This window comes from Acanthisitta chloris, unplaced genomic scaffold (genome assembly GCF_000695815.1).
Source record: "Acanthisitta chloris isolate BGI_N310 unplaced genomic scaffold, ASM69581v1 scaffold13592, whole genome shotgun sequence".
In the NCBI taxonomy this organism is placed as follows: Eukaryota; Metazoa; Chordata; class Aves; order Passeriformes; family Acanthisittidae; genus Acanthisitta; species Acanthisitta chloris.
Window position 1 is genome coordinate 8788 of NW_008662254.1, and position 26570 is coordinate 35357.

General features: G+C 42.8%; 1 protein-coding gene across 1 annotated transcript; it reads left to right on the plus strand.

Moving 5' to 3' along the window:
- The first annotated feature begins 802 nt into the window (after positions 1 to 802).
- SERINC5 (serine incorporator 5) lies at positions 803 to 25477 on the plus strand. The gene is made up of 11 exons (XM_009070537.1): positions 803 to 967; positions 8777 to 8955; positions 9261 to 9343; positions 11913 to 12006; positions 14374 to 14585; positions 15362 to 15457; positions 18599 to 18725; positions 20459 to 20525; positions 24196 to 24235; positions 24889 to 25036; positions 25330 to 25477. The coding sequence occupies exons 1-11, from the start codon at positions 884 to 886 to the stop codon at positions 25475 to 25477; spliced, it is 1278 nt and encodes a 425-aa protein (XP_009068785.1). The 5' UTR covers positions 803 to 883.
- The last annotated feature ends 1093 nt before the right edge of the window (positions 25478 to 26570 follow it).

Here is a 26570-nt window from a genome sequence, read left to right on the forward strand (position 1 = left end):
TAGGGAAAATGTTTTTTTTGTACGTATGTGCTAGAAAGGGCACTTTAGAAAGGATAATGTGGTTCTGGCAAATTGAAATGGGTTTGTACAGCTTGTTTTGAAACTAAACCTCCAGCTTGTCTTAGAAACAGAATAGCTTGTCCATATGCTAAAAGCAAAAAATTTGACTCCAAAACATCTGTGTTGTTGTGCATATTCATAGTTTTACTATGTAGTGGGGAGAGTATGTGCTAGAAAGGGCACTTTAGAAAGGATAATGTGGTTCTGGCAAATTGAAATGGGTTTGTACAGCTTGTTTTGAAACTAAACCTCCAGCTTGTCTTAGAAACAGAATAGCTTGTCCATATGCTAAAAGCAAAAAATTTGACTCCAAAACATCTGTGTTGTTGTGCATATTCATAGTTTTACTATGTAGTGGGGAGAGTGTATTGCAGGAAACAGAGCCTTATCATTGCAGTGCCTGTTCTGATGGCTGAAACACATCAGGACCATAAGCTGCACAGTGGTGGAAAAGAGCAGGATTAAGAAATTAGGAGTGGTTCCTGCACATCCTCTTCACTCTCATCTTTAGCAAATGTGGGAAAGCTAGAAACTGATGTGCTTGAAACTGGTGACTTTTGATAAACAAGACAGTCTGCTTCCATTTCCGTGCTGCTCAGCTGGGAGGAGAGGGCTTGAGAAATTCTGGAGCTTTACAAGACGTCTCCCACCTTCCGTCTGACTTTTGCAATACAAAACCTTAAGCTGGTGTTTTGTTGATGGTTTTTGTGACCTGTGTTTTTTTTGTCTTGCTTTTCAGTTGGCCTGCTGCTGCGGTATTGCCGCTTGTTCCTTGTGCTGCAAATGCTGCCCCAAGATCAAACAGTCAACCAGCACTCGCTTCATGTATGCTCTTTACTTCATCCTGGTGTCTATCATCTGTTGTATCATGATGTCAACAACAGTAGCTAACCAAATGAAAATGCACGTAAGTAAGAGAGGTGAACTCGCTGCTGTCCTTGGAAGTAAATGGGGCTCCTTCCACAGCTCTTCATGTATAGGAGTGCTCCCTCAGGAGAGGTGGTTGATTCCCTCCGCCCATCCACTTCCAAACCCAGACAAGATAATTTTCCTTGCTCAGCCTCTTCCTGTCACTCACTGAGTGTGTTTCACAACAGAAGAGTCAAGGCCTAGCAGCCTTTGTCTCTTGTTGTGAAGGAATCTGCTGCAGTGAGCCCATCCCAGGTTTTCTGTGCATGTAGTGTCACAAGAGGCTGTTGGGTAGCTTGTTATAGTAGAACAAATCGGTTCAGTCTAACATTGAGTTTGTCTCTGGCACCTTATATAGTACCAGAAGCAGCAAATTAAAAAATAACTCTTAAAGTGTTATAATTTTACTTCTGTGGTATTGGTGCTCTGTGGCTGGCTGCTGCAAAACACAGTGCTGCAGATCCTTTACAAGGGGTTTTCTTCGGTGTGTGTTGAGTCATTGTGTTCACATGGCCTCCAACCACAGCAAATATTTTTCATCTCTAATTGTCCTTTTAATTAAAGAGCTTCAAAAGCATGAAAGGAGCTGTGGCTAAAACTAGATTTTAAAACTCAGGTTTCTTTCAGTCTTAATATAACTTTCCTAAGCTAAATGCTCACCAGCCTCCTTGTGCTCACACACTGGACCTGTTGTACCACACATTAGGTTTGGTTTCTTAAGCCACCCAAGTAGCACAAATCCTCTCTCTAACCCTCAACACAGTACAAGAACAAAAATCTAGTTTTAAGTAGAGGGAACAATGGCTGCATTGCTTAATTCTTAAAAATTAAGGTTCTACATCAAACAGATCACTGGGCCTGCTTCATGGTTGTGAATATGCTTGCCCTTGTGGCTTCCCTCACTGCAGGCATCTAGTTGTTTGTGTTCCCCTCCCAAGAGAGAGTGCTGGGGGTGCACAGTTAGGGCTGTTTCCTTGTTGAACCAGTTGCTGGGCAGGTTGATGCCCTGCTTACATTCTGTGCTTTGCTCTTGGTTGTCTGCAATGCCCTTCCACAGCAGCCCACATACAGAACCTGGTGGCAGCATCTTCTTCCTGCAGCACAGATGCAGCAGTGGGCTTTTGGTGGGGCTAGCTTGAGTGCTTCCGTGCTCTGCTGACGGTCACCTTTCTTTCTTCCCTCCCATTGTACCCTCTTTGTATGTTCTGTCCTCATTTTTTTTCATTTAATAGGGCTTTTCTTGAGTTATCCTAGTGCCACCTTCTCACCCTGGGCCACCAAAAGTTGATGACAGCCCTGTAGGAGCACCCATGATGCTTTCACTGTGAGCTGTGACTTAAAAACTGTTCAACATGTGCGTGCTGAAATTTCTTGCCAGGAATTGCTTTGACTTACTAGATGCTTAGCTTGGCAATAAAGTGAATAACCCAGGGAACTTAAGTGTGTGGGAGACAAATTACGTGCTCATATCCAAATTTCATAAAGTTGTTTTCCATCAGTAGTGTGGTTTTAATGCAGCTTGTATCCCTAACAAAAAATACTCACTCTTTATCCAACAGAAAAGTGATTCAAGAAGCCTTCAACAACATGCCTTTCAGTATTGCCAAATTTCTTTTCCAGTTCATAGTCTTGAAAGCTCAGTGTGGGAAGAAATGGCACAAAGAGTAGCTGTTAGTGTGAAGTAGGAAGATAATCACCCCCTTAATTTAGAGCATTTGATGTCTTTGAATGAGAAATGGGCCATCTGAAAGTAGGCTTTCTTTATCTGCTCTCTAATTTAATAGTTATGTTCAGGGCTGTTAAAAGTTCAAAGACCTCTGAAGCTAATTCAGCCCAGTTGTAGTGGAGTGCACCTTGAAAATATTTATTCAGGCTGACCAGTCTCAGATTCTCCAGAGATGAACTGCGTTTTGAAAGTGCTGGGCACTTACTCCTTCCTTTGCTTCTGGCTGGGTCCTAGACCACTCCCAGCTCCTGAAGCCAGACTGTAAGCAAATGCTTTGCTTGATGTTTCTGGGACCTCACATTCTCTTTTTCTTTTGAGAGGAGACAGATTTTTAATTAATTTGAATTTGAATTTAAAAACAAAATTAGTATTAAGATGAAAAAATCTTCAAATTGTAGTGCAGTTCTTTATGGAGCTGTAATCTTTGCAAGGAACCGTGTTTTGCTTTACCAGTTTAGAGTTCAAATACTCATGCTGATGTTACTTGAAAGGAATCTCTTTTGTCAGTGAGAGAGTTTTTGATTGTTTGGTTTGCCGTACATTCCCAAGTCTAAAGAAGATCTAAAAGTATTGTAACACTTGGCCATTTAGCATTATTTAGAAAGGAAGCAACAGCAAATGTACATCTCTTATGGACACCTTAAACAGAGACTTTTAAAATATGTTTATATTTGTTTTGCAGTATTTATCTACCCCCATGGACATGCATTCTGTCTACAGAAGCACATTTAGAACAGGTTTTCATTTCCCAAGGTGCCAGACTTTGCAGGGCCAGCTCGGAGCTGAGGACCTGCTCTGTGCCCTCTAGCACAGCTGGAAAAATGAGGCACTGTCACAGGCTGCTCAACTTCCACAGCCGCACTAAAGGTGGCAGGTAGATGAAACCATCTGTCAGTGGGTGGACACAGTATCTGCAGAGTATTTAGGTAGTGTTTCAAAGCCTTGGATACTAATCTAACCAGCAGCATTTTGAAGACATCCTGTTTCTCTGGTAAACCTTAGGAACCAAACAGTGTCTTTTGAGGGTGAATTTCTTCTCTGTTGTTTTCACTCTTCTCCTTCTCCGGAGCTGTTCCTGTGCCCACAGGACATCAAGGCACAATGGGTTAAATCCTGAAATATTTGCAAAGAAACCAAAGTATTTGTGTTTGGTCTCTGGGGAAGAAGCAATAGACAGTGGAGTGACAGGGAAGGAGTTGTTGGGTTTGACCAAAGTATTTGGAACAGTAGGATGTAGAACAGATTTCGGAGAAGCAATGTTGTGTGGGGGGTAGTTAGTTCATCAATCAAGACAAGAAACACAAATATGCAGTTACACAAAATGGTTTAGAGAATTGACTCTGTTCCAAAATGAAGCAAAGCAGGACTCAACTTGAACAAGTGCTTCTATGCCTTGATCCAAATTTTTTTTTTTTCTTTTTCCAGTTATTCTGGTTCTTTTAAAAACAGGTATAGCTTTACTCACAAGTGTTCTGTTGAAGCAAAACCTTGCATTGCACAGGCTTTGGAAGGATAATTGAGAGAAAAACAGGGAAAGAATTGTTTTGGTCTCTTGAAACAAGTGTTTTGATTTATTTTCTAATTAAATTTTCAGTGTTAAAGCTGATCAAAAATTAGTGGTTTCACTCTGAAGATATCCATGTCCTACTTAAATAATGAAAGGAAAAATAAGGAAGATGTTTTCAGGAAAACAAACGCCACTAAAACCCCTGGGGCTTGTTTCCCCAGCTAGGTTTGTATCTTGGCCCTTAACTGCATTATTGTATATTATACCCCAAAATTGCTACCAAAATTAAGGTTTTTAAGTGCAGATGCCCATTGCCTATTTCTGATAAGAATTTACCCTTAGATTCAATATGACATGTGTTTTGGTTCAGTTGTTTTTTGTTTTGTTTTGGTGGGGTTTTTTGTTAAAATTTTATTTTACTTGTTTCTCAGCCGCCCAAGACAGGTGGTTTAACCTGTTTTCTTGCCCTTGTTTTCCCACCTACACAGATTTCCTTTCATGTTTCCTCTGTTTTCATAACAAAGTTCCTCTGCCATATCCTCCCTCTTTGGATGAGGACATCCAGATGAAAGCGATCTCCTTCAGGCCCTTTTCTGCACACTACTTTGTTCCTATTCCCCCTCTATGCTATTTCCTGTGCTCCTGCATTCCTATGTTTGGGTGCAGACAGACCCAGACTCGGAGCTGGCTAGGCCTCAGCCAGCCAGAATCACACAATGGGTAAGACTGGAAGGGACCACAGTGGGTCATCTGGTCCAGCCTCCCTGCTCAAGCAGGGCCATCCTAGAACACATGGCACAGGATTGCATCCAGGCAGTTCTGGAATATCTCCAGTGATGGAGAATCCACAACCTCTTTGGACAATCTGTTCCAGTGCTCAGTCACTACACAGTAAAGAAGCTCTTTGTCGTATTCGGGTGGAACTTGCTTTGCATCAGTTTCTCCTTGTTGCCTCTTGTTTTATTGGTTTACACTGAGCAGAGTCTGATCCATCCTCTTGACACTGTTCCTTCGGATACTTCTGTACATTGATGAGGTCCCCCAGTTGTCTCTTCCTGAGACTGAACGAGCCCAACTCCCTCAGCCTTTCCCAATAAGAGAAATGCTCCAGTCCCTTAATCATATTTGTTGCCTCCCCTGGACCTGCCCCAGGAGCTCCAGGTCCCTCTTATCCTGAGGAGCCCAGAACTGGACACAGCACTCTAGATGTGCCTCACCAGGGCTGAGCAGAGGGGCAGGATCGCCTCGCTTGACCTGCTGGCAATGCTCTTCCTAATGCACCCCAGTATTCCATTGGCTTCCTTGACCACAAAGTCACAGTGCTGGCTCATGGACAGCTTGTTGTCCATCAGAACCCCCAGGGACTTCTCCACAGAGCTGCTCTCCAGCAGGTCAATGCCAGTCTGTACTAGTTCTCAGGGTTATTCCTCCACAGGTCCAGGACCTGCACTTGCTGTTGTTGAGTTTGAGGTGGTTCTTTTCTGCCCATCTCTCCAACCTGTTGAGGTCCTTGTGAAGGACAGCACAGCACTCAGTTTGTCTGGATGTTGTGTGGCCATGTTGGCTTGCTTCTTGCACTGAGATTATTTTGGACGCCTGCAGCTTGCAGTGAGGGGAAAGCAAATTCTGGTCAGCCTGTCCTTCTTTCTGTAGATGCTGGTATCACCTTAAAGGGCTTCAGTGCACACTGAAAAATTGCTGACTTTGCTGTGATAGCATCACTGCTTGCACAGCAGCTAAGGTGTTTGTATTATTCGAGTGGATACTGAGTTTCTGCAACAAGAATGCTTTGTCTCCTACTCAGAAGCCAAAGAATTTAGTTTATGTTGCTTTTAAAGGTAGGAAAGTAGATATTTCACTGTATCTTGGCAAATATTTAGTCCGTGACTTAACAGCTGGCAAAACTATCCAGCAAATGGAAAGCCTGGTAAATCACATAGGCTGGGCAGGCTGCTCAGCAGCTGAACATGCTTTAGAGATACAGCTTGAAAAAAAAAAAGGCTTTTTTTATCTTTCACTGAAGTCACATAAGCCTTGATAAATTGTTCCCAGCAGTAGACTCTCACAAAAACATGCCCTTTTCATTACATCAGCCCTATTGTCCCCGGTGTTGTGCTTGTGTTTATTATCTGATGAGGTCCCCAAGAGTATGGTTTTATTCTAGTTTTGTTCATTCAGGATCACAGGTCTTCTAAAAGGGCATTTAGTCCCACAGGGCTGTTCCTGTGGCCATCCCTTATTACTGCATAGTGTTGCAGATAGTACATGATGGCTGTAGGCACAAACGGAGCTATTGTTCTTGTGAATCCATCCATTTTCTCTGTTTTCTCTCAGTCAGATCTGTAAGGAAATTACTACTTAATGGAGAAAAGAACATATAGGGTCAAAAATCCCATCAAGATCTCTTTAGTAACCTATGCAATTAAAGAGGATGTCCATTTGCAGTTACCCAGAGATCTGTTTTTAATTAGCTAGTCAGTTGATCAAGTTCTATGGGTTTTTTTGTTTTGTTTTGTTCTCTAAGTCTCTTAAGCAAAATGCTGCTTGGTACCCAGGACAGGTCTTGCAGAAATCTGTCTGCTTGCTAAGTACTATTATCTACATCAAACAAACAAGTAACTATTAGTTCAATATTATGCCTCTTTTTAACCTCAGCTGACTGATGATTATTATAAGCAAAGAACAGGAAAGCATTAATTGATAGGCCAGTTGCTTTCTCTGGCATTGCTGTGGCCCCTTGGCTTGCTCTGGCATCACTGTGGCATTGATAGTTCTCATAATTATTCCAGTGAATCCATTTGTTCATTTTGAATGTTGGGACATTTGCCCAGTCTGACATTTCATTGCCTTCCAAGACCTGGGAAGAGTGTTGCTGATGCTTCAGGCAGTTCCTCAGGAGCTTTCCAAAAACTCTTGGATGCGAGTTAGCCACAGTTCCTCTAATGTCCAGCTTCCTATGCCATGGCTACTCATCTCTGAGTTACTGCTGCAAGAGCAACTCAGAGTGGCCCCGCTTGAATCCGTTCTTGCAACACCACACAACTGTGTTGAATATGCTTTTCATCTCCTCAGCTGATTCTCGCCCACCTGGGATCAACCCCATATTGTAGTTGGCTTTGCTACCCCTAGCTCAGCAACTCGGTGTTGTACTGAGCTGCTAAAATACTATCTTTTTGAGAAGCTGCTAGGAGGGTTGTTGAGCTCCTGACTGGTTTGGGTGCCTGGAACTGGGATGCAAGTTGCATACCCTGCTGAGAGAGGCTTTCAGAGCCTGGTGGCTGGAAGCTGTCAGTTTACTTGTTTATCTCTTGTTTCTTGTATCTCAGAGGGCTTTCTACCCATCTGGGAATACTGCCTGATGGCTTGCTCCCAGGCCCTGTTTATTCTTTCGCTGTCCTGGCTTTGTGTACTGACCTGCCTGCTGAAAGAAGGGGGTTTCCTTTGCCACAGTTACTTATTTGTGCATGCTATGTCCTGCCACACATTGTCTTCTCTCTCCTCCAGTTACCTGCACAAGTAGGAGCAATCAGCTCCAGAAGGTTTACTGTGTTGCTCAACTGGTCTCACCAGCCTCAGCTGAGGGCTGTAAGCACGCAGAGAGGCCCTTTTTTTTTTCTTTCTGTTTTCTAATTAAATGTCTGTATTTCTGTGCAGCTGAATAGTTCCCTGACTGCAAGGAGGGGTGTCTACACAGAGACACCCCACAGCAGTGGGTCCTGGCCACATAGACCTGCTTTTTTGAGCGCACAGCACCATGCCCACATGGTGAAACAGAAGCCAAAATCTGTGGCTGTTTGCTTTCCCCTCATGGTGAGAGCAAGGCCTCAAAGGCAAATATTTAATGAGTCAGGAGAAAGGTGGAATTTTCCTGCCTTTCTGTTACTTTCAGGCAAAATCAGGGCAACTGGCACAACTCCCCTTCAGAGTCTGTGATGGAGAGGAGAGGGGTTGCTGGCCTGGTGATGCTTGGATGTGCTTTGGTCTGTGTTTCCACAGCAGCATGAGCCACCTGCATGCATAAGATGGATTACTGAGGCAATCAGAGTCTTGCTGTAAAGCTTTGGAAGAAGGGTGAGGGTCCCCAGGGTGAGGGGATAAATCGTAAGGGTCAGGGATGTTTTGAGCCTACAGAGCTGAAGGAGTGCAAGGTGGAATTGTACCCCAAAGCATCTGAAAGGATTTGAGAGTGGAGGCTCTGAAAACCTCCAGTCCCTTGTGTTTCACATTTTCTTGTTCTGTTTTACATCTTCTTCTGTGATTCTGTGTGGGGAGATCTCATTGCTGTATACAACTTCCTCACAAGGGGAAGTGGAGGGGCAGTCACTGGTCTCTCTCTGGCAACCAGTGATGGAAACTAGGGGAATGGCCTGAAGTCATGTCATGGGAGGATTAGGTTAGATGTGATTCTGCAATTCTGTGATTTTGTTATATCTCCAAATCCTTAATTCCAGGCTGAAGGGGTATCAAGGTGTTAAATGAAGCCAGTAATGAGTCAGTGGTGCACGGATGTGGATATGCTTGGTTATGAGGGCCCTGTGTTCTGTCTAACACCTGTAACATGTTCTGCTTTCCAGATTCCCTTCTACAAGGAGATGTGCAAGAGCATCCAGGCGGGTGAGATGTGCGATAAGTTGGTGGGATACTCTGCAGTGTACAAAGTCTGTTTTGGAATGGCCTGTTTCTTCTTTTTCTTCTCCTTGTTCACCATCAAAATTAACAGCAGCAAAAACTGCCGAGCGTACATTCATAACGGGTGAGTTTTTGGTTTGATTTCTTAATTTTCACATCACTTTACAGGTTTCTGTCACCTGCTTTCCACTTGGATGTAGTACTAGGCAAAAACCCCCAAACAATACAAAAGCAAAAGTTGATTTTACTGCTATTGTCAGAAATCATGCAATCAGATGAAAACTAACTACAGTGGTTATCAGTCATCAAAGGATTTTCTTTTTCTTGTTGGGCTTTAAATAATGATTTCATGTGGTGCTTGAGTTGAAGATCTCCAATTCCTATTACAACAAGGTGATTTTTATGTTGTTTCTCTTTCCTCTCATCCAGATTCTGGCTTATTAAATTTATAGTTCTGGCAGCAATGTGCTCAGGAGGCTTCTTCGTTCCTGATCAGGACACTTTCCTCAATGGTATGTCCTCCTTATTTCCTTTTGTTGCTTCTTTCTGTACTACCTTGGGAGTGGTTAGAAATCCTAGAGGTCTGATCCAAGTGAATGTTGCTATGTTTCTTCATGTAAAGCTTGTATAGGCCAGTTGCAAAGGGAATATATTTGGAGCTGTTTGTGAGGATTTGTGCACAGATTTGATGTGAATGTACAGTAAAGAGCATGTGTTTTTCTGACCAAGAGCAGCCCAAATGGGTAGGTAACAATACCACTGCAGTGCTGTCTTGCAAATTCTCTAAGAAATAGGGAACTGTAATGGGGCACAAGAAATTGTTCACTCAAGAACACAGAGCCACGTGTTAGTTTGGCTTGTGCAGGTAGCTCTGGCATGGTGCAGCAGCCAGGCTCTGTGCTGCAGGGTGGAGAGGTGCCAGCACTCAGGGGCACAGTGACCTGCTGAGCACTAGTATTTGCTGCCTGGAAACCTGGTGTGCCCCAAAAGGATTTGGAATGTTGTTAGTTTTCAGGCCACTGGCATAAAGAAGTGCAGTAAGGTAAAAATAGACTTCTTGGGCCACGGTACGGGTGCTCTGCTGAGGATTCCATGTCAGAAGTGTTTCCAGTTTTGGAAGGCACCCTGGTACCACATAGGCACAGTGGTACTAGCCCAGTACTTGCTGGCTGCCAGCTTGGAGGGAAGCTCCTCACAGGAGTTTTGTGGGCTAGGAGCAAATATCCCAGTGATACCAAGATGAGTTTGTTCCCTTACGTTTGCCAGGTATCTATAATCCCTTAAAGTGTTGAGTCTGGACAGGTGGAAAGGAACAGGATCAGTAATGTGAAGGAGCAGTTCCATATGCTGCTTGCTCCCACCATGGTTGGTTACCTTGCTCTCAACACCCATCTCCAGTAGCCAGGGTGTTGAAAAGGGGAAGAGGAAGGAGTAACATAGGGTGGGCAGACATACTGTGAGCACTGGGAAATAAAGGTAAAACCCACTACATGTAAACCACTGATGAGTATAATTCAGCTTCTTGCTGACCGTTTTCATGGTGTAAATTCTTCAAGAGCTGATGGGTCTGCAGAAAAGGAGAAACAGAACTTTTTGTGCTGATTCTCAACAGCAGTGTAATCTAGTGTGGAGATACAGTGTAACAAGCTTTCTTCCCTGAACTAGCCCTTGACCTTTTGCTCTGTGGTCTGCACCTCCTGATAAACTGTCCTCTCATCAGCCCCTGAGTTTGAGATTTACAGATAGTACAGGTATTTTATGTTTTTAATTTATTTTTTCCCCCATCCTATCAAACTTTCGGTCTTTTTGATTTTGCAGGGCAGAGAGGAATTCTCCCAGTTCCTTATTTTTTCCTAAAAAAACCCATCTCTTGCCATGCTGTCCATGCTTAGCAGTTTTGAGTTCATTGTGTAAGCACTTGTGTGGGCTGTAGTGTTTATCCATGCTGGCCGTGCTAACCTTACCTGTGGCAGATCCATAAAACATCTGCAGTATCCTATGGCAGTGAGAGATCAGTCATACTATTTAATTATTCACTCCATTGGTGGTCTGATTTTTCCTACTCTACCTCTCCCTAACACACATGCCACTTTGTGCCCTGCCTGTTTCTTGTGTACTTTTTTGCAGGCTAGCTTCTTCCATGGTTTTGTTTTGTATCTTTGAGGAACAGCATGCTTGTCAAGTGCATGCAACACATTTAGCAAGCCAGACAATGGCATTTTTACTTGCTTTCAAGTAATGAGCTTGTGGTACAGTAAGAAGAAAACAATATAATCTCTACATCATCTGCTGTGGAAAACATGCCCATGTTCTTCCACTTCACTCAACACAAGTTTATTTCAAAAGGAAAACACCATGGAAGAAACTTTGCTAATGTATTTTCTTGGATGTCTTCACTCAATTTAGCTGCACACCTGAAGTGCATAGGCTATGCACAGCAAAGCAGCACAAGCTCTATATGCAGCTAAACATTTAAATAGGTATCAGAGACTTCTGATCCTGCAAATAAGAGATCTTTTGTCCAAATGCAGTATATGTAGGTCAACAGTGAAATAGTCAAATAACCTGTGAATACCAAGTGTTCTTTGGGAGTGGCTCAGAACAGCATTTGTAAATAGGTAAACTCCACCTTTGTTTTTCTGTGGTACTGGAATCTGGATGGGAAGAAATTGCCCTTTTTAGTACTGGATTCCAGTACCTTGCAATTTCAGGGTTTAGGTTCCTGTGAAATGCCTTCACATCACCTCCCTCCTACCAGTCACAAATAGAGGTTTCAGTATTTTCCGTCGGAAAATAGTAACTCATAGTCTCCACAAAAATTCACTAGGTTAGGGAAACTCAGTAGATGTCCCTAACATGCTTATATTCCAAGAGTACTAGGTTGCAAGCTGGATTCATTAGGTAGCTAATCTTGAGTTAACTGAGCTGGCCTTTCAGTGCAGTCTCTCATCTCCTGCTACATCTGTGGGCTTGAGGAATGTAAACCACATTAACAGCTTCACTGCATAGACAATAATTCCATTTTATCTCAAGGGAAAGGCAACTGCAGTTTGACCTATTTTCTGCCTCTCTGCCTTGCAGCCTGGCGCTACGTGGGAGCAGCAGGAGGGTCCCTCTTCATTGCCATTCAGCTCCTCCTGCTTGTTGAGTTTGCACACAAATGGAATAAAAATTGGTATGTGTTGGGCAAGTAGTTACTTGCTTAAAATTCTGGTGGACTCCTGACCAATAATTTTCTTGTAACAGAAAAGTAGAAGTATATTTTGAAAGAAGACACTTTAATGTTGATATTCAGAGATTTTCCTGTTTCCTTCATCTACCTCCTCCTTCCCCAGCAGAAATGTATCCTCGTTCTTCACTTCTGCTCTGCAGATTTATTCTCAACCTCAATTGATTGGCTTCCAATAAGTAGTATTGTGTTGGGATGCAAAAACCTCTTACTTTAAATTAGTGTATATTTTATATGGAAATACACCTGCTAAGAAGTCAAGTGGTGCAAGGGAATGAAACTGGAATTGCAAAGTGTAATAGTGAAATTGTATGCAATGGTGTAAACTGGTAAATCCTAATTTTTTTGTGTCAGCTTAATGAAAATCAATTTTTTTTTCACAACATGAGAACTGCTACTTTCTCTTCAACTTCTTTCCTATCATCTAAATGCACACAACTCCATTATCAAAACATGTATGTCTCAGTTTGGCATTGACTTTGTTTCTGGTTTAATTATATTTGCCTTCCTAGCCCTTAGCCTCTCATCAATTGAAAATATTTAAATTATCCTCCCACATACCTGCAGGAACTCCTACCTCCACCCTTTCTGTCTTGCACTTCTTTCTCGACAAACTTTTGCAGTCCTCTCTTATTCTAGTTAGGATACCAACTGCTAAGAATTCTAGCAAACCTTTGGGCTTTGTTAGATTCCTTTGTTCGGGGAGGAAGAGGTGAGAGGTCCTTACACCAGAGATATATTTACTGCTAATTAGTAGTTCCTTTTTTTTATGGATGAAAGATTTCCAGCAGCAGCATTTAACGTTAGCTCTCTCTACATTAGATATTCTTTTAAAATAAGTCCTGTTTCCACAAAACAAAACCAAAAAAACCCTAAAAAGACTTCCCATGCACAAAAAAGCCCTTTGTGTCAAAACAATTTTTTTTGTTGTTACTCATAAAAAGCCCCAATGATCTTTTCATGAAATGTTTGGAAGTTGAAAAGAGGGGAACAAGATGGACCATGCTTTAGCTGAGCGAGACTGGTGGGATGGATCTAATGGAGAGGATGCTTTTTGAGCAGAAGGGTAGTAAAGTGATCAAGGTAGCACAAGAGAAGGTAGCAGAAGAGAGGCCATGCCAAGCATATGCCTCTGCTTTCTTTGTGTGGAGAGCACCACACACGAGCTGAACCTGAGACACTCCTAATTGCCACTGAGGAAATCACTGACTGGTTGAGCTGAGGTGTGCTCATTGTCTGATCTCAGGGACTGGGAGTTCTAGGAGTCAGTGCTGGGCTATAATTACAGAAGGAGCTGAGCATAGTAATACAGAAGATAAACACTGATGTTAAGGAATGTCTCCCTCAGTTTCATGGGAGGAACCTGTTCTGCCTATTGATAGGGGCGACAGAAGTGGCACAGACACCAGCGAAAGAAATATGCTTATTTGACTATTTGTATTTAAGATAATAGGAAGATGAACAATGCAATTATTTATACAACTAGTTTACACAGATCTAATTCAAGCAGCACAAACAGCAAACACAACAGGCAAGGCAATGCACCTAATCATTACTACACACAGGAAAGAATAGTGATTGAGAAAGATGCATCACAATTGCTCCAATACTTTCCCATCCCCCAGACCTGCAGTCACTGGGGAGCCCCTGATTGCAGTGAAGGTTCCTGCACAGTGTGTCCACTTGGAGCTGAGGCATCCAAAGTCTCTGCAAGAGGGCCCAGCTTTTATAGGCCAAATCAGCAAGCTAAAACTAGCTTGCAGTTGTTTGTGGTTTGTGTAGATAAAACCTGGTGGTTCTCCCCTCTGACTACCTGAGGCCAGGGCTTGACCAGAGCCCAGGACATGAGTGGTGGAGTTTCCTAAGATATATTGCAGACAGGGCATGGCCTTGGAAATACTTTGCAGGCAGATATATAGGCTATACAAAGGTTATCTGTATCTATAAGATATCTTCCAGAAGGCGGCACAGCCTTGGAAATACTTTACAGACAGTTATGTACCCTATGCAAAGGTTATCTGCATCTCTGTTACTATGTGTCTACTTTCAGTGGTTTAGTTAAGTAACACAACAAAGTATTAATCACAAGCAGTACAGGATTCACCTGTAAGTCAACTCTGGCTTGAGCCTGTTGTCCAAGGCCTAGCATTTCAGAACCTATCAAGGGTCTGTGTTGGTGTAGTGATGCACTCATGCTTCAGGAAAGTAAACACTGTGTTTTGTGTTTGAGGATATGAACCATCCAGCTGTTAAAATTTTTCATTTCGAAGATGGGAAGACAAAGATAAGGTGCTTGTCTCTCTCTCTCTCCAGGACTGCAGGTTCAAACCACAGGCAGATGTGGAATGCTTTGCTTGCCTTGGTCATTCTTATCTTGTACTCCATTGCTGTGGCAGCCCTGGTCCTCATGGCTCTTTTCTACACACGTGCAGAGGGCTGCATGTACAACAAAGTCCTGATCGGTGTCAATGGTGGCCTGTGCCTCTTTGTGTCGCTGATGGCCATATCTCCCTGTGTCCAGAACCGTGAGTCCACTGACCTCTTCTCCTCCTGGATTTCTGGTGTTCACGCAGTTGTGTGCCGGGACGCATGCGCTGTATCTGGGCAGAAAGTCAGCACTGCTGCTCTTGCCCCTTTATCTATGCTGTGAAGTCCTGTTGCTGATCATCAGATCAACTGCTAAACCATGGAGGTGTGAGACATTTTGGGTGCACCATCAGGCCCTCATGCTCTAAAGAAAGCTCAGGTGCTGATGGCTGGTACTGTGTTGTGAAACTTAACCTGCAGTGGTAGCATCTGAAGTGACAGCTGCCAAACTCATTCACCGCGCTTCTACCATTTACTTTTGACTGCTTGTGATTTACCATCTGTAAATTTGGGCCTGGAGGAGCTGACAGCAGTATTTCATACTTTGGTTTATTATATGGTGACCAGTTAGTATCTTGCGTACATCAGACCTGAAAGTGGTAGAGTGACTCCAACATGAATTTTAGGGACAAATAAATTTATTGTGGCAGCTTGTCACTAGATTTTGAAACGCTGATGCTTTTGGTGAGAGCAGAGTGGTGATTCTTTACTTACATGGGAATGTTTAATGCCTTTCTAAAGCAGCCAGCAGAAATAAAGGACAGACATTTTCCTCTTTACAGACCAGGGGAACTGTATCTAAACTCTCTAAACACTTATTAACTGCTCTAAGTAAAAAATAAAAGATGCTGGTGTGTGGTTCTTCAGAGGATATTAATTTCTTTCACAATTTGTTAAAATATATACCAAAATCATTTTCCTCTTTCTTCTAAAGGCCAGCCCCATTCTGGTTTGCTGCAGTCAGGAGTAATCAGCTGCTACGTCATGTACCTCACTTTCTCAGCACTGTCCAGCAAACCACCAGAAACTAGTAAGTTATATGATGCTTTCTGTAAATTCTGTCATACATGCCATGTATTAAAAGCAAGAGTTTAGCTAACCTAAATTAACAAATAAAGGGTATAGAAGTGCTGGCTTTGGTCTGTTCTGGCCTTCACAGAAGAAATTGCAAATACTTCAGACAAATCTGTGCAGCAGAAAGGCTGTGCAATTGGCACTCTGCAAGTAGCTTAAATGCTTTGGTCTGGGGGAGCTGAACCTACCTTAGATGAGTTGCATCTGTTGCACCAGAGCAGTTCCAGCCTGTTTCCTATGAACAAATTTCCCAAAGTGTTGTAGTCTCTTTGTCCTGTCACAAGTGAATGTTCTCAGTAATATATGATGCGTTTGGTCACATGATAGGAAAGGGGTTGGAATAAATGGCTCTCGGATGCCTCTGGAAGAAGCAGAGTGATCAGCTCCATGCAAAACTTTACTAGGTCCAGTTAGTAGGTGCTGAACATCAGAATGGGTACTAAAATCACTTCTTTTCTCCTAGAATTAGTATGCTGATATCCTTAGTGCTGGACTCCTAATGGAGCAAAAGCTTAAGTATCGCTTGTATCTGGTTTCAAGAGGAAACATTCTGAGAAAGGACTTGAAGTTACATTGCGGTTGAAATGATGCTGTTGGGATCATAGAATAATAGAATCATTAGGGTTGGAAGAGACCTTTAAGATCATCAAGAGCATCAAGTCCATCCATTAACCTGTCATTCTGCTGTTACCCATAAACCATATCTTCCAGCATCAGATCCAGATGCCTCCTAAACACTTCCTGAGATGGTGACTCCACCACCTCCCTGGGCAACCAAATGCCTGTTCTCCAGCAGAGTTCCTGTAGTCCACATGCCTCCTAGCCATTGGCATTGCAAGCCAGGAGTGTGGAACCCCTAGAGTTTTAAGTTCTTTACACTACAAAATCCCAGCGAAACTTTGCAAGCACAGCTCAAACTTTCCTTTACCTAGGTAACCATCAGATTCATATGTTTGCACAGAGGGCATACTTTTCACTTAAAGAAGATTTTCTGTTTTGAATTAGTAGTGCTAAAAGACTCTTCTTTATTATTGCTCAACTTTGAGTGTTGAGTAGCTGAAACAACAATAACTAGGGGAAAATAAGTCTATTGGCAGGAAGGAAAAGTTTTTACAGACACCTCCCAAGAAGAAAGGGGAGAGATGGGGGAAAGAATCTCCGTCACACTTGTGTAGGTACACACAGACACACAGAAGTATTCTAGAGTTAAGAAGAAAAATATTACAGAGTTAAGCAGGAAAGCTGTAGAGTTAAGAAGGAGAAAAGGTATTTGAGTTAAGAAGGAAAAATATGCAGTATTTCTGTGGAAGAATTACTGACAGAGCTTGAGCATTGTTTTGAGTGAATATAGTGTTGAATTTGGAAGGCATCTGAATGACTCATAATCTTGACACAGGGTAAAAAGCAAAAGAAGGGATAGACAGTGATGTATGGAATTGAATCCTTGGCCTTGTGTTGTTTCATGCTTGTGACAAAGCCTTCAGCACTTGAGCGAATGCTCTGATTCTTCTTGTCTGTGTTGCAAATGTGGTTATTGCATTTGTCAGAGAATGCATCAAGGATACTCTCTTAGACCTGCTTGAATCAGATCTTCCTCCTTGTCCTTCCACACCAGAGAACTTTCATGGTTGTCATCTGCTCTCAGAGATGCTCTTTCCTCCCCTGTCTGTGTGATAAGGACTCTGATACTGGCCTGTCATCTTTCACAGTGCCATGTGCTGGAGAATGTATGGGGTAGTGGCATTTATTGTGGTGTCCCATGCCCTGTCACTCCAGTTTGCCATGAACTTACCCAATGTTGACTCATTTGTCAAGGAGGGGCATTCAAATTGGCCATCTTGCAAACTGAACACTTTGAGTACAAGAAAATGCTGGCTACAAGTATTTGCAATACCCCCCAAAAAATTGTAAATGTCTTGAGAAGTAATGGGCAGACAGAAAGGAATGTTTCTAGAATCTGTGCTGATTACCACATGCCTTAGCTTTTTGGTGCCAGACTTTGCTAAAATGCCTGACAAACAGTGGACCTGCCTTGCTACAGATGTGTCCCCACTGGAGACAGGTGGGAATCCTGCATATCTCTGGCCATGATGTTCCATAAAGGCTGGTCATCTTTTTTTTTTTTTTGCTCTCACCTCTGCGCTGTGCCTGCTGTATGCTGATAAATCTGTTTGTGCAGTCCTGCAGGGCCATACAAAGTCCTCCCCTGCTGGGTCAGGGGACTGACTGAGTTTATTTTTAACCTGGTTGTACTCTGCTGCAGTTTACTTTCTGTCCCTTCAGACAGCTGTGCTGTCCCAATGTGGATGTAGTGTGGCTGCTGGAGGGAAAGAAGAGGTGCCTTAAGCAGCACTGACTCAAAAAGCTCTTAAGATAAGATGCAGCTGTAATCTCTTGCTTTGGGGTGATGCTGCAGGCTACTTTCTGCCTTGTCTTGACTCTATGAAGTTAACCAAAAAGCCAGATGCAATTTGGAACATGAAGGACTGAACTGGCTTCATTTCAGGGACCTACAAGTAGTATTTGCTTAGATGCAAAGATAAAATATTGCCTGGGAGCTAGAAGTAGCATTTGCTTAGATGCCAAGACAGTACCTTGCCTGTAACTTTTTTTGCTTGGTCTTCTGTGTATCAGTCTGAGAGCAGGGCAACTACAGACCACCTTTTTCCCTGTTTTCACTGCATATGAATTTCATAGTTGTTCTCAAGGCACTCTTGCTTTCAAAGAGATTTCTGATCTCAGGTCTGTACTGTATTGGTCTTATATGGATATGAAGTCTTGGGTGAAGTGTTAGCAAACTTCCAACTTCTTAGTTCACAAAACAGTGTTTTTCTTTGTTTGTCTGCTGTGGTCAAACAGGAAACTTCAGTACTGTACTAAATTGCATTCTTGTTTTGCCTGAAACACAGAGTCAGGTCAGACTTACAGATTTTTTTTCTGTGTGATCCTTTTGGAAGATAGAAACTACCTAAATGTACCTATCCATTGTCTGAAGTAACAAAAGTATTTAACTGAAAACCTTCAGTATGAAGAATAGTTTGAATTGCAGTGAAATGGGTTTGCTAACTGTTCTATTTGTTTGTTCTGTTTTGCGAAGTCCTGGATGAAAACAATCAGAATATCACAATCTGTGTACCTGAATTCAGTCAAGGCATGGACAGAGATGAAAACCTGGTTACTGGCCTGGGTACGACCATTTTATTTGGCTGCATCTTATATTCCTGGTAAGTCTGGGGGTTTGCAGTTTCCTCACTGTAAGTGCAATGGTTGTAGTCCAAAAAGTGAAGGCTTATAGCAGACCTCATGCAAAGTCACAGGGAAATGTAGAACAAAGCTGAGCTGGAAGGTTCATGTTCTCCTCAGTTTCAGAATGTTAGGTGTTTTAACCAAAAAGTGTTCAGCAAGATACTTGTTCAACTTTGAGACAAATATATCTCGTTAAAATCAAGTAGCGCAATTTACATCTTGAGGTGGAGGGAAACAATTTCCACCTCTCCACAATACCAAAAGATCTCCATGTTCTTTGATTCTGTATTTACTCTTTCATAAGGAAAACTCTCTGCAGTTAAGTCTGTCTAAAACATCTGTCTGAAATTTCTGTAGCTTCTTGACGGAGGCTATGGCTGTCCTTGAGGGTCTTTAAACCAAACAAAACTGTTTGGGAGGTATTAGGGCTTTCTTTGAACAAATGATGAGCACAATCTTGCCATCAGGATTTGCCACTGATCTCCTGCTCTAAAAACCTGTTTGTGCCCATGTAGCTTTGATGCTCACCTTGTATTATTGCAGCTCACATCAATAAGTTAAGTCTTGCTCTGTGACAGGGAGTTGCTGTTGATCAATGGTGATGATTCACAGAGTCACAGACTATTCAGAGTTGAAGGGACTGACAAGGATCAGCAAGTCCAAGTCTTGGCCCTGCACTGGACATCCCCAACAATCACACTATGCCTGGGAGCACTTATTTTGGCTGTGTGGCTTGCCAGGAGACAGCACTGCCTGTCTGCTGCAGGTTTTTGAGCAGGTTCTGCTTCTGAATCAGTCCACTTCAAAATTCACATACCAAAACTCCTTCATAATTTTCAAGTGAAAACAAGAGACTTACTCTTCTGTTATCAAATATGCATATGTGTTCCATTTAATTCTGGTATAAAATACATGCGTACCATGGATCTAGTTCACATTAAGCAGCATTTCCAGTGCCTCAGGGAAGTGTTTCAGGAATGCAGACAACTTTCATGTAGCCTGCTGCTGAAGTATACCGTGTAGCTGGGGAAATAAGGGCTTCAAGGAGAGTGTTTTGAGGCATTGCTTACCAAGGCTCAGTGTGTACAGCAAAGCATTAACACATATTTCCCTGTGGGTAATGGGAAGTTTGTTTTACACATTCTAAAGGGGTAAGACTGGGCAAGAAATGTCTCTAATCAGAAGAAACTAGAAAGGAATCCCCCCCAGACAACTACGATCATGCAAGAAAGTGATTTCCGGGAACTGGTGCAGTGTCAACAGTTGCTGGTGATTTACTTTTGAAAACTCACAGAGACCTGTGAGTTTGCTGGCAAAGCCTTTACAGAAATGCTGAGCCAAAGTGATGGCTGTGAACTCTGTATGAAAGCACTGGCTGTGCACAGCAGGGGATAGATCTCTTCTGACTTGCAAATTGCAGTGCTTAGATGTTTGCTGCTGTCTGATGGTGATGAATTCACCACCTTTCGGGAGTGACCTACTTTTAAGCTGGTGATTCAGTCTGAGTTGGCCGGTGGCTGTCTGCCAGGCTGGTTTATACTAGTGCAAAACAAACTTTTCACATGCTTAGTGCTTGGTAATAGCATCCAGGCAAATGCTTCGCATAGACATTAGAGTAGACTATTTATGTTTGCTGTGATGTTGAAAAAAACCACCCTGTTGGGGTTATAGTTATGCCTAGGGGTTTGACACTATCTTATTTTCCTCCTAGTTTGACCTCAACAACACGTGCAAGCTCAGACGCACTGAGAGGAATACATGCAACAGCTGAAACTGAAGTGAGTTCTTGCATCCTCCCACAGGAATTCTGTGCAGATTTTCTCTTGTGCTTTTCTGGCTGTACATGGCCAGTAACCTGTAATTAGGTGAGAACAGAAGCTGGTTCGTTGCATGCTGCATCCCTCTGGGTATGGACTCATCAGAACACTGGTCCACACTGGCCTTTCTATAGCTCCTGCTGGTCCTGTGGAGGTGCCTTTATGTACTGAAATAATTTGCTGTTCTTGACGTTTATTCAACATCCTGCTGACTTCCTGTAAATCTTGTGCTCCACATGAGCTCATTTAAAGGAAAAGAGTGCTGGGAAGATGTCAGAAAAAGAACTGGAGGCATTCTTGAATATTTTCAGTCCTGGATGCCTTTGATCTCATAGCAACTGACTACAGTCCCAAGTTCCTATCTCTTATTTTTATTTCCATACATAAATATTTTTCTTTTTGCCTATAATTTAACCTCTGATTATACTTACTGCCTCTGTTTGAGCTGTACAGGTTTCTTCAATCCTCCTGCCTCCTTCACCTCATTATGCTGGGAACACCCAGAAAACAGTGGGAAGCATGGGATTTTGCTGAGCAACAGTTACCAATTGCTTAGGGTTGTTACTGTTGCGCTTCAAATGTATCTGTGTGTTTGAAGATGAGGCTCCACCCCTAGTTCGCTCTGCGCTGGTGTTACTTGGCGTCTGCAGTTTGAACTTCTGTTTTCCGAGTCTTTAATCAGAGTGCTTGTGAGAATTCAAAAATGCAGAAGCATATTCTGAGGCACTCGGTGTTTGCAGAATCTGGGTGTGGGGAGGCAAAGCACATTTCCTTGTGGTAGTGTTAGAGGGCCAGAGGAGCAGCAGAGGCAGGATGCTGCGACTGGACCATGCACTGGTGCCAGCTCAGAGGAGCTGAGTGTCTGGTGGCTTCTTGCCCCAGCCGCATCCCTGTGAGGCAGGCAGTCTACCAGCTGGCTGGGTGTCAAGCACCAAGACCTGGCTTAGCCTGTCTCAGGCAGGTCCAGACAGCATCTGTACGTTCCTGCCCTGTGCTGAGGGACGGGACAGGGAGCACCAGGAAGAAAACAGACACCTTTCACACCTGTGCACCTCCTCTGCCAGGCTTATGCCATAGGTCTTGTCCAGAGTGTCTGGGTCTGCACCCAGTTGAAGAAGCAGCAGGCAGGTTGGGATTGGCTGGCACAGCATGGATGCAGGATGTGGCCCCTCACTGGGAAGGTCCATCTTGCCTGCCACAGTGCTTGCCCACAGGATTAGTTCCAGACTCTTGGGTTTTAAAGAGTGTACAAGAGCCACTAAACGTAAATATAAAGAAGTGACTGGTGAAGAGCAACTAATTGCACTCCGATTGGCATCCCCATGGCAAAGGATCTTTGTCTCCCAGGCTGGAGCATGAATGCAGCTCTGCAGTTGTTCATAATGCACCGAAGGTCTGTTGGTGCCTGTGCTGGAGGCAGCTGAGCGTTAGGAGGGGCTATAGGGGCATGTGTGCCAGTGTTGCTAATTTCATCACTCTGTCTGTGCCAGGTCTTAATTGCAACTGATTAAAATGTTTGAGGTAATCCAGCGCTTGCTTCAGAGTGTGAGTTCAGCCCCAGGGTAGCTCAGGCTGGCACTGTAGGTGAGGCTTGGCACAGCAGTAGGAACAGGTACAGAGTAAAAGTTTTACTTAAGTTCTCAGACAGACTCTTGGAAAAGAATGAGCTTTTTGGCTTTTCATGAGTTTATGAACCCAGTGGGTACAGGTAATCATAGAATCGTAGAATTTTAGGGGTTGAAATGGGCCTTAGAGATCATCCAGTCTCAACCCCCTGCCCTGGGCAGGGACACCTCCCACCAGAGCAGGTTGCTCAAGGCTTCATCCAACCTGGCTCTGAACACTGCCAGGGCTGGGGCAGCCACAGCCTCCCTGGGCAACCTGTGACAGTGTCTTACCATCCTCACGTTGAAAAATGTCTTAATATCTAATCTAAATTTCCCCTCTTTCAATTTATCCCCATTACTTCTTGTCCAATCACTACAGTTCCTAACACAGAGTCCCTCTGCAGCTTTCCTGTATCCCTTTCAGGTCTTGGAAGGTTGCTCTGAGGTCTCCACACAGCCTTCTCTTCTCCAGGCTGAACAGGCTCAACTTCTTAGGCTGTTTTCATAGGGATCATGGATGTAGGAGAGTAAAATCTGCTACTTGATGCTGCCATTGGACACGTCACCATAAAGATGTACTATCTGTTTTCTGGGAAAACTTGCAAGTGGCCTGTGGGACAAAGGAGAGAAGCCAGAACTCAAAGTTTAGAATTGCAAAGGATAGCTATGTATTCATGCATATGAGGAGTCCCAGCCAAATTTGGCCCTCCCAAACATGTTTTCACACAGGGTTCTTATACCCTTCAAGCATTCAGGTACAGCATGATTTGACTCATCATTAGCACCCACAGCATCGATTACTAATCAGGGTAAAACTTTGCAAAGCAACTGTATTTCTGCAGCTTGCTTTCTGCTTGTCTATTGATCCAGATGTCCCTGGAGTTAGTAGTGAGACAGTTACTTATCTGTGATGTTGGTATGGTTTCAGAGATATTTCAGAGGGGCTAGGATGTTAGTCTTATCTTGGCTGTCCAAGGGTATCTTTTGTCCTTCATGGACACCTCTAAATTTCCAGGAAGGAAAGTCCTTATTTCCACGTCCAAGCTGTCCTTTAGCTTGCTTTACATAAGCATGAACGATATCCAAGTCTCCAGTAAAACTCCACTACCTCATTACATTGCACTGTATACTGTGAACTAATAAAAGTAAATAAAGTTAACACACTCTTGCACTATAAAGGCTGATTGATAGAACAGTTAGGGAAGTGAATTTTCCTAACAGGGTTCATTGTCTTAATCTCAGACCACAACCAAAAAAATCCCAGAGAACTGTTTTTTCACAACAAATAATGCTGGTGATGCATTACACAAAGTGCTGATGTGTACTGTGGTCAGGTGCAGAAAACATATATATTTATTGGATGGTCAGCACCTTTCCTTCATTTACGTGACCATTCAAGATGTGTCAAGTTCGGCTTTCAGCTTTCCTCTTCCATCAGTTAAAAAAAAAGGGGGAGATCTTCATGTAAATAAAACAGTAAAACCATCTTCCCACTTTTACTCAATCCGCTTGTGGTCATTCTGGCTCAATTTCAGCAAAATCTTGCAAATATTAGTACATTTCTGACTTAGACTTGTGCAGCTGTGATTTCCAGCCCATGCATCAGGGGTTTAGAAGTTCCTTATACTTTCCTCTTAGCAGAGAAATTTTCTAAAAAGCACTTGTATGCAGATCTGAAGAGATAAATCCCATCTAAATACCAATGTGCAACTGCTTTATTGTAGCTTTTCCACCATTTTGTCACAATTATTTGCACCTTTGTTGGACCTGGAGTTATGCAAAATGGGTAGAGTAGTTCTTACAGAATGGCTCATTTCTTCAAATTTACTGAGTTGGTTTTTCCAAAGCTTAAAAATTGCTGTTATGAACTCCTTGGCAAACCCTAATGTGAGTTTTGTGCTGGTTGGACATACAAGCTAGACTTTTCTAAATTAGTGTCTGGAGTGTAGAAATAGCAGAACTTCCTTCACCCACTGTTGCTGTAGCACAGACTCTTAACCCCTTTCCTGTTCTCTGTTCCACAGGTAGCTCGTTGCTGCTTTTGCTGTGTATCTGATGGAGATGGTAATTACATTTTCACTGCACGATTTTCCTCATTTGTGGCTATCAGACCAAAGCCAAGAGAGTAAGGACCCAGCTGTGGATGGAGAGCTGCTCATGTCCTCGTTCTGTAGCATATCAAGCTGAAGCAGTGCTCAAAGTTAGGCTGCAGAGGGAAGCAAGAGATCTCAAACCACCATTTTAAAAGCAGCAGGCTAGTTAATAATTCCTTAAAGCACATTTCATTGCTGCAACATACAAAGAGGAATCTGTGCTCTCTGCAGGCCTGTGGGTGTGACTGGTTGCTGGATTTTTGGCTCAGCAGTTCAGGAGTGAGATAGGAAGGGAGTGTCTTGTTTGCAGACCTGGTACAATCTGGGTTATCAGCTTGGACTTGCTAGAAAAATACTGTACAGGTAAAGCAATTTAAATGGTCCCAATGCTCAAAAACTAATCAGTAGCCCAGCAAGCTGATAGAAGGCAGGATTTCAGTGTTGGTCCTTTTTTTTTCACTAAGGGTTTAGGCCCATGCTTTGAGGGTTAGGATGTGTTCAAGTGTTAGTCTGTGTCAGTCATGCTTTCCTAAATCACGCCACAGCTGTGTTCTTTGTGAAGCCAGTTGCTGTTTTCAATTCTCATTACATTTGCAGAACTTTCTTGTTTCCTGTCTCTCACAGCTGATTCTGAAGAGCACACTGAAAAAAGGGGAGGCCAGACTGTGGTTTACGATGAGGAGAGAGGCACAGTCTACAGTTATGCCTACTTCCACTTCGTTTTCTTCTTGGCTTCTCTCTACGTGATGATGACAGTAACTCATTGGTTCCAGTAAGTGTATTTCTTTAAAGCTGAGAAATTAATGTCTTTCTGGGTTAAGAGGGGAGATGTGAACGGGAAGTTCTGCTGTTAGGGTGTTTCCTCTTCTTATGTTAGAAGCTGGAAGATGTTTCAAGTCTTTCCTGGGCATTCTTGACCAAGATCTTGCTCTGTAAAGGGCTGCTCTCCCTTGCTTCCTGTATGGATTAACCTAGTTAGTCTCTGACCTGCTTGGAAAAGCAGAGGATACTGCAGTCTGAGATATGGGTAGTGAGTTAATTGCTCTTTTTTTCTCCCCTTAACAGTTATGAAAGTGCTCAGATTGAAAAATTCTTCACCGGAACCTGGTCCATCTTCTGGATTAAGATGGTCTCCTGTTGGGTCTGTGTCTGTCTGTACTTATGGACTCTTATTGCTCCACTCTGTTGCCCAACCAGAGAGTTCTTAGTGTGAGCAGTCAAAAGGTCATTCTAAGTTTTTCTCTTTTTTTTTTTTTTTAAACCCCTGTTACGACAGTCATTTTGGAGTGAGGAAACACCTATTACCCACTTACCAGTTAGTACCTTTTAGTCAGACTAAATAAATGGTTGAAGACTTTTTTTTACCTTTTTTATGATCATGAACAAGCATTAGCCAAGGGAACCAATCTGTTCCAAAACTTTATAATGCTCATGTGTGGTGTGTGGGAAACACGGATGTTGCATAAACCGGAATAAGTGAATTGCTTTTCAAATAACTGACAATCTCTCTCTGGCTTCATTGACAAGATCAGAAAAAAAATCATGGTGCAGAACTTCCTTCTTTTGAGTGCTGGGTATCTCCTAGCAAATATGCATTCCTTTTTATACTCTTTCATTAACTGTCTTTTACAGTTTGCAGTGGTGATTTGGACTGCTGTTTTGTACGGCATTTAATTCTTGTACGTAGTACCCAGATAATTTTTTTCCCAAAAAACGTATCTAAATACGTCTGTAGAAATAAGAGAATATATAAGAATTTGACTGCCAAAGCATCTACTAAAAATTGTCTATCTAAATATTAAATATATTAAGTTATTGTATACTTAGATTGAGAAAGGAATGTACCAATGATAGTAGAGTATTTATTCTATTGTAACTTCAAAAGGCACCTGGATATTTTATGCAACTCAGATCTAGTCCAGTTGTTAACCGAAAGGGGAGCTCTAAACACAAATTCTCATGCTGAATTTAGCCCAGATTTGCTTTTCCAGATCACTCTAAAAGCTGAGTGGACTGCATGGGGATTTAAGATGCGGTACATTCTTTATGCACAGTGTCTGGTGTTGACAAAATGCTGGCTACAGGAGCACTGCCTGTGGCTGTTCAATTTAAAAGTGTGGTGCTCGTTTACTTTTCTACCCTGCTCTTTCAGCTTGTGTCTGAAGATCTCCCAGGATCTTCAGTTCTGTTTCCATGACTAATTTTATAGTATTTTAAATGCTTTGATGGGTCAGAAAAAGGACTACAATGTGCCATCTTCCTTTTCTGCCTGTGTGTTGGTTGGAAAATATTCTTTCCGACTGCTA

Coding starts and splice junctions, on each gene's coding strand:
- SERINC5 (XM_009070537.1), top strand. CDS start 884: ATGTATGCTCTTTACTTCATCCTGGTGTCTATCATCTGTTGTATCATG. Junction 8,956..9,260: donor CGAGCGTACATTCATAACGG/GTGAGTTTTTGG, acceptor CCTCTCATCCAG/ATTCTGGCTTATTAAATTTA. Junction 9,344..11,912: donor TCAGGACACTTTCCTCAATG/GTATGTCCTCCT, acceptor TCTGCCTTGCAG/CCTGGCGCTACGTGGGAGCA.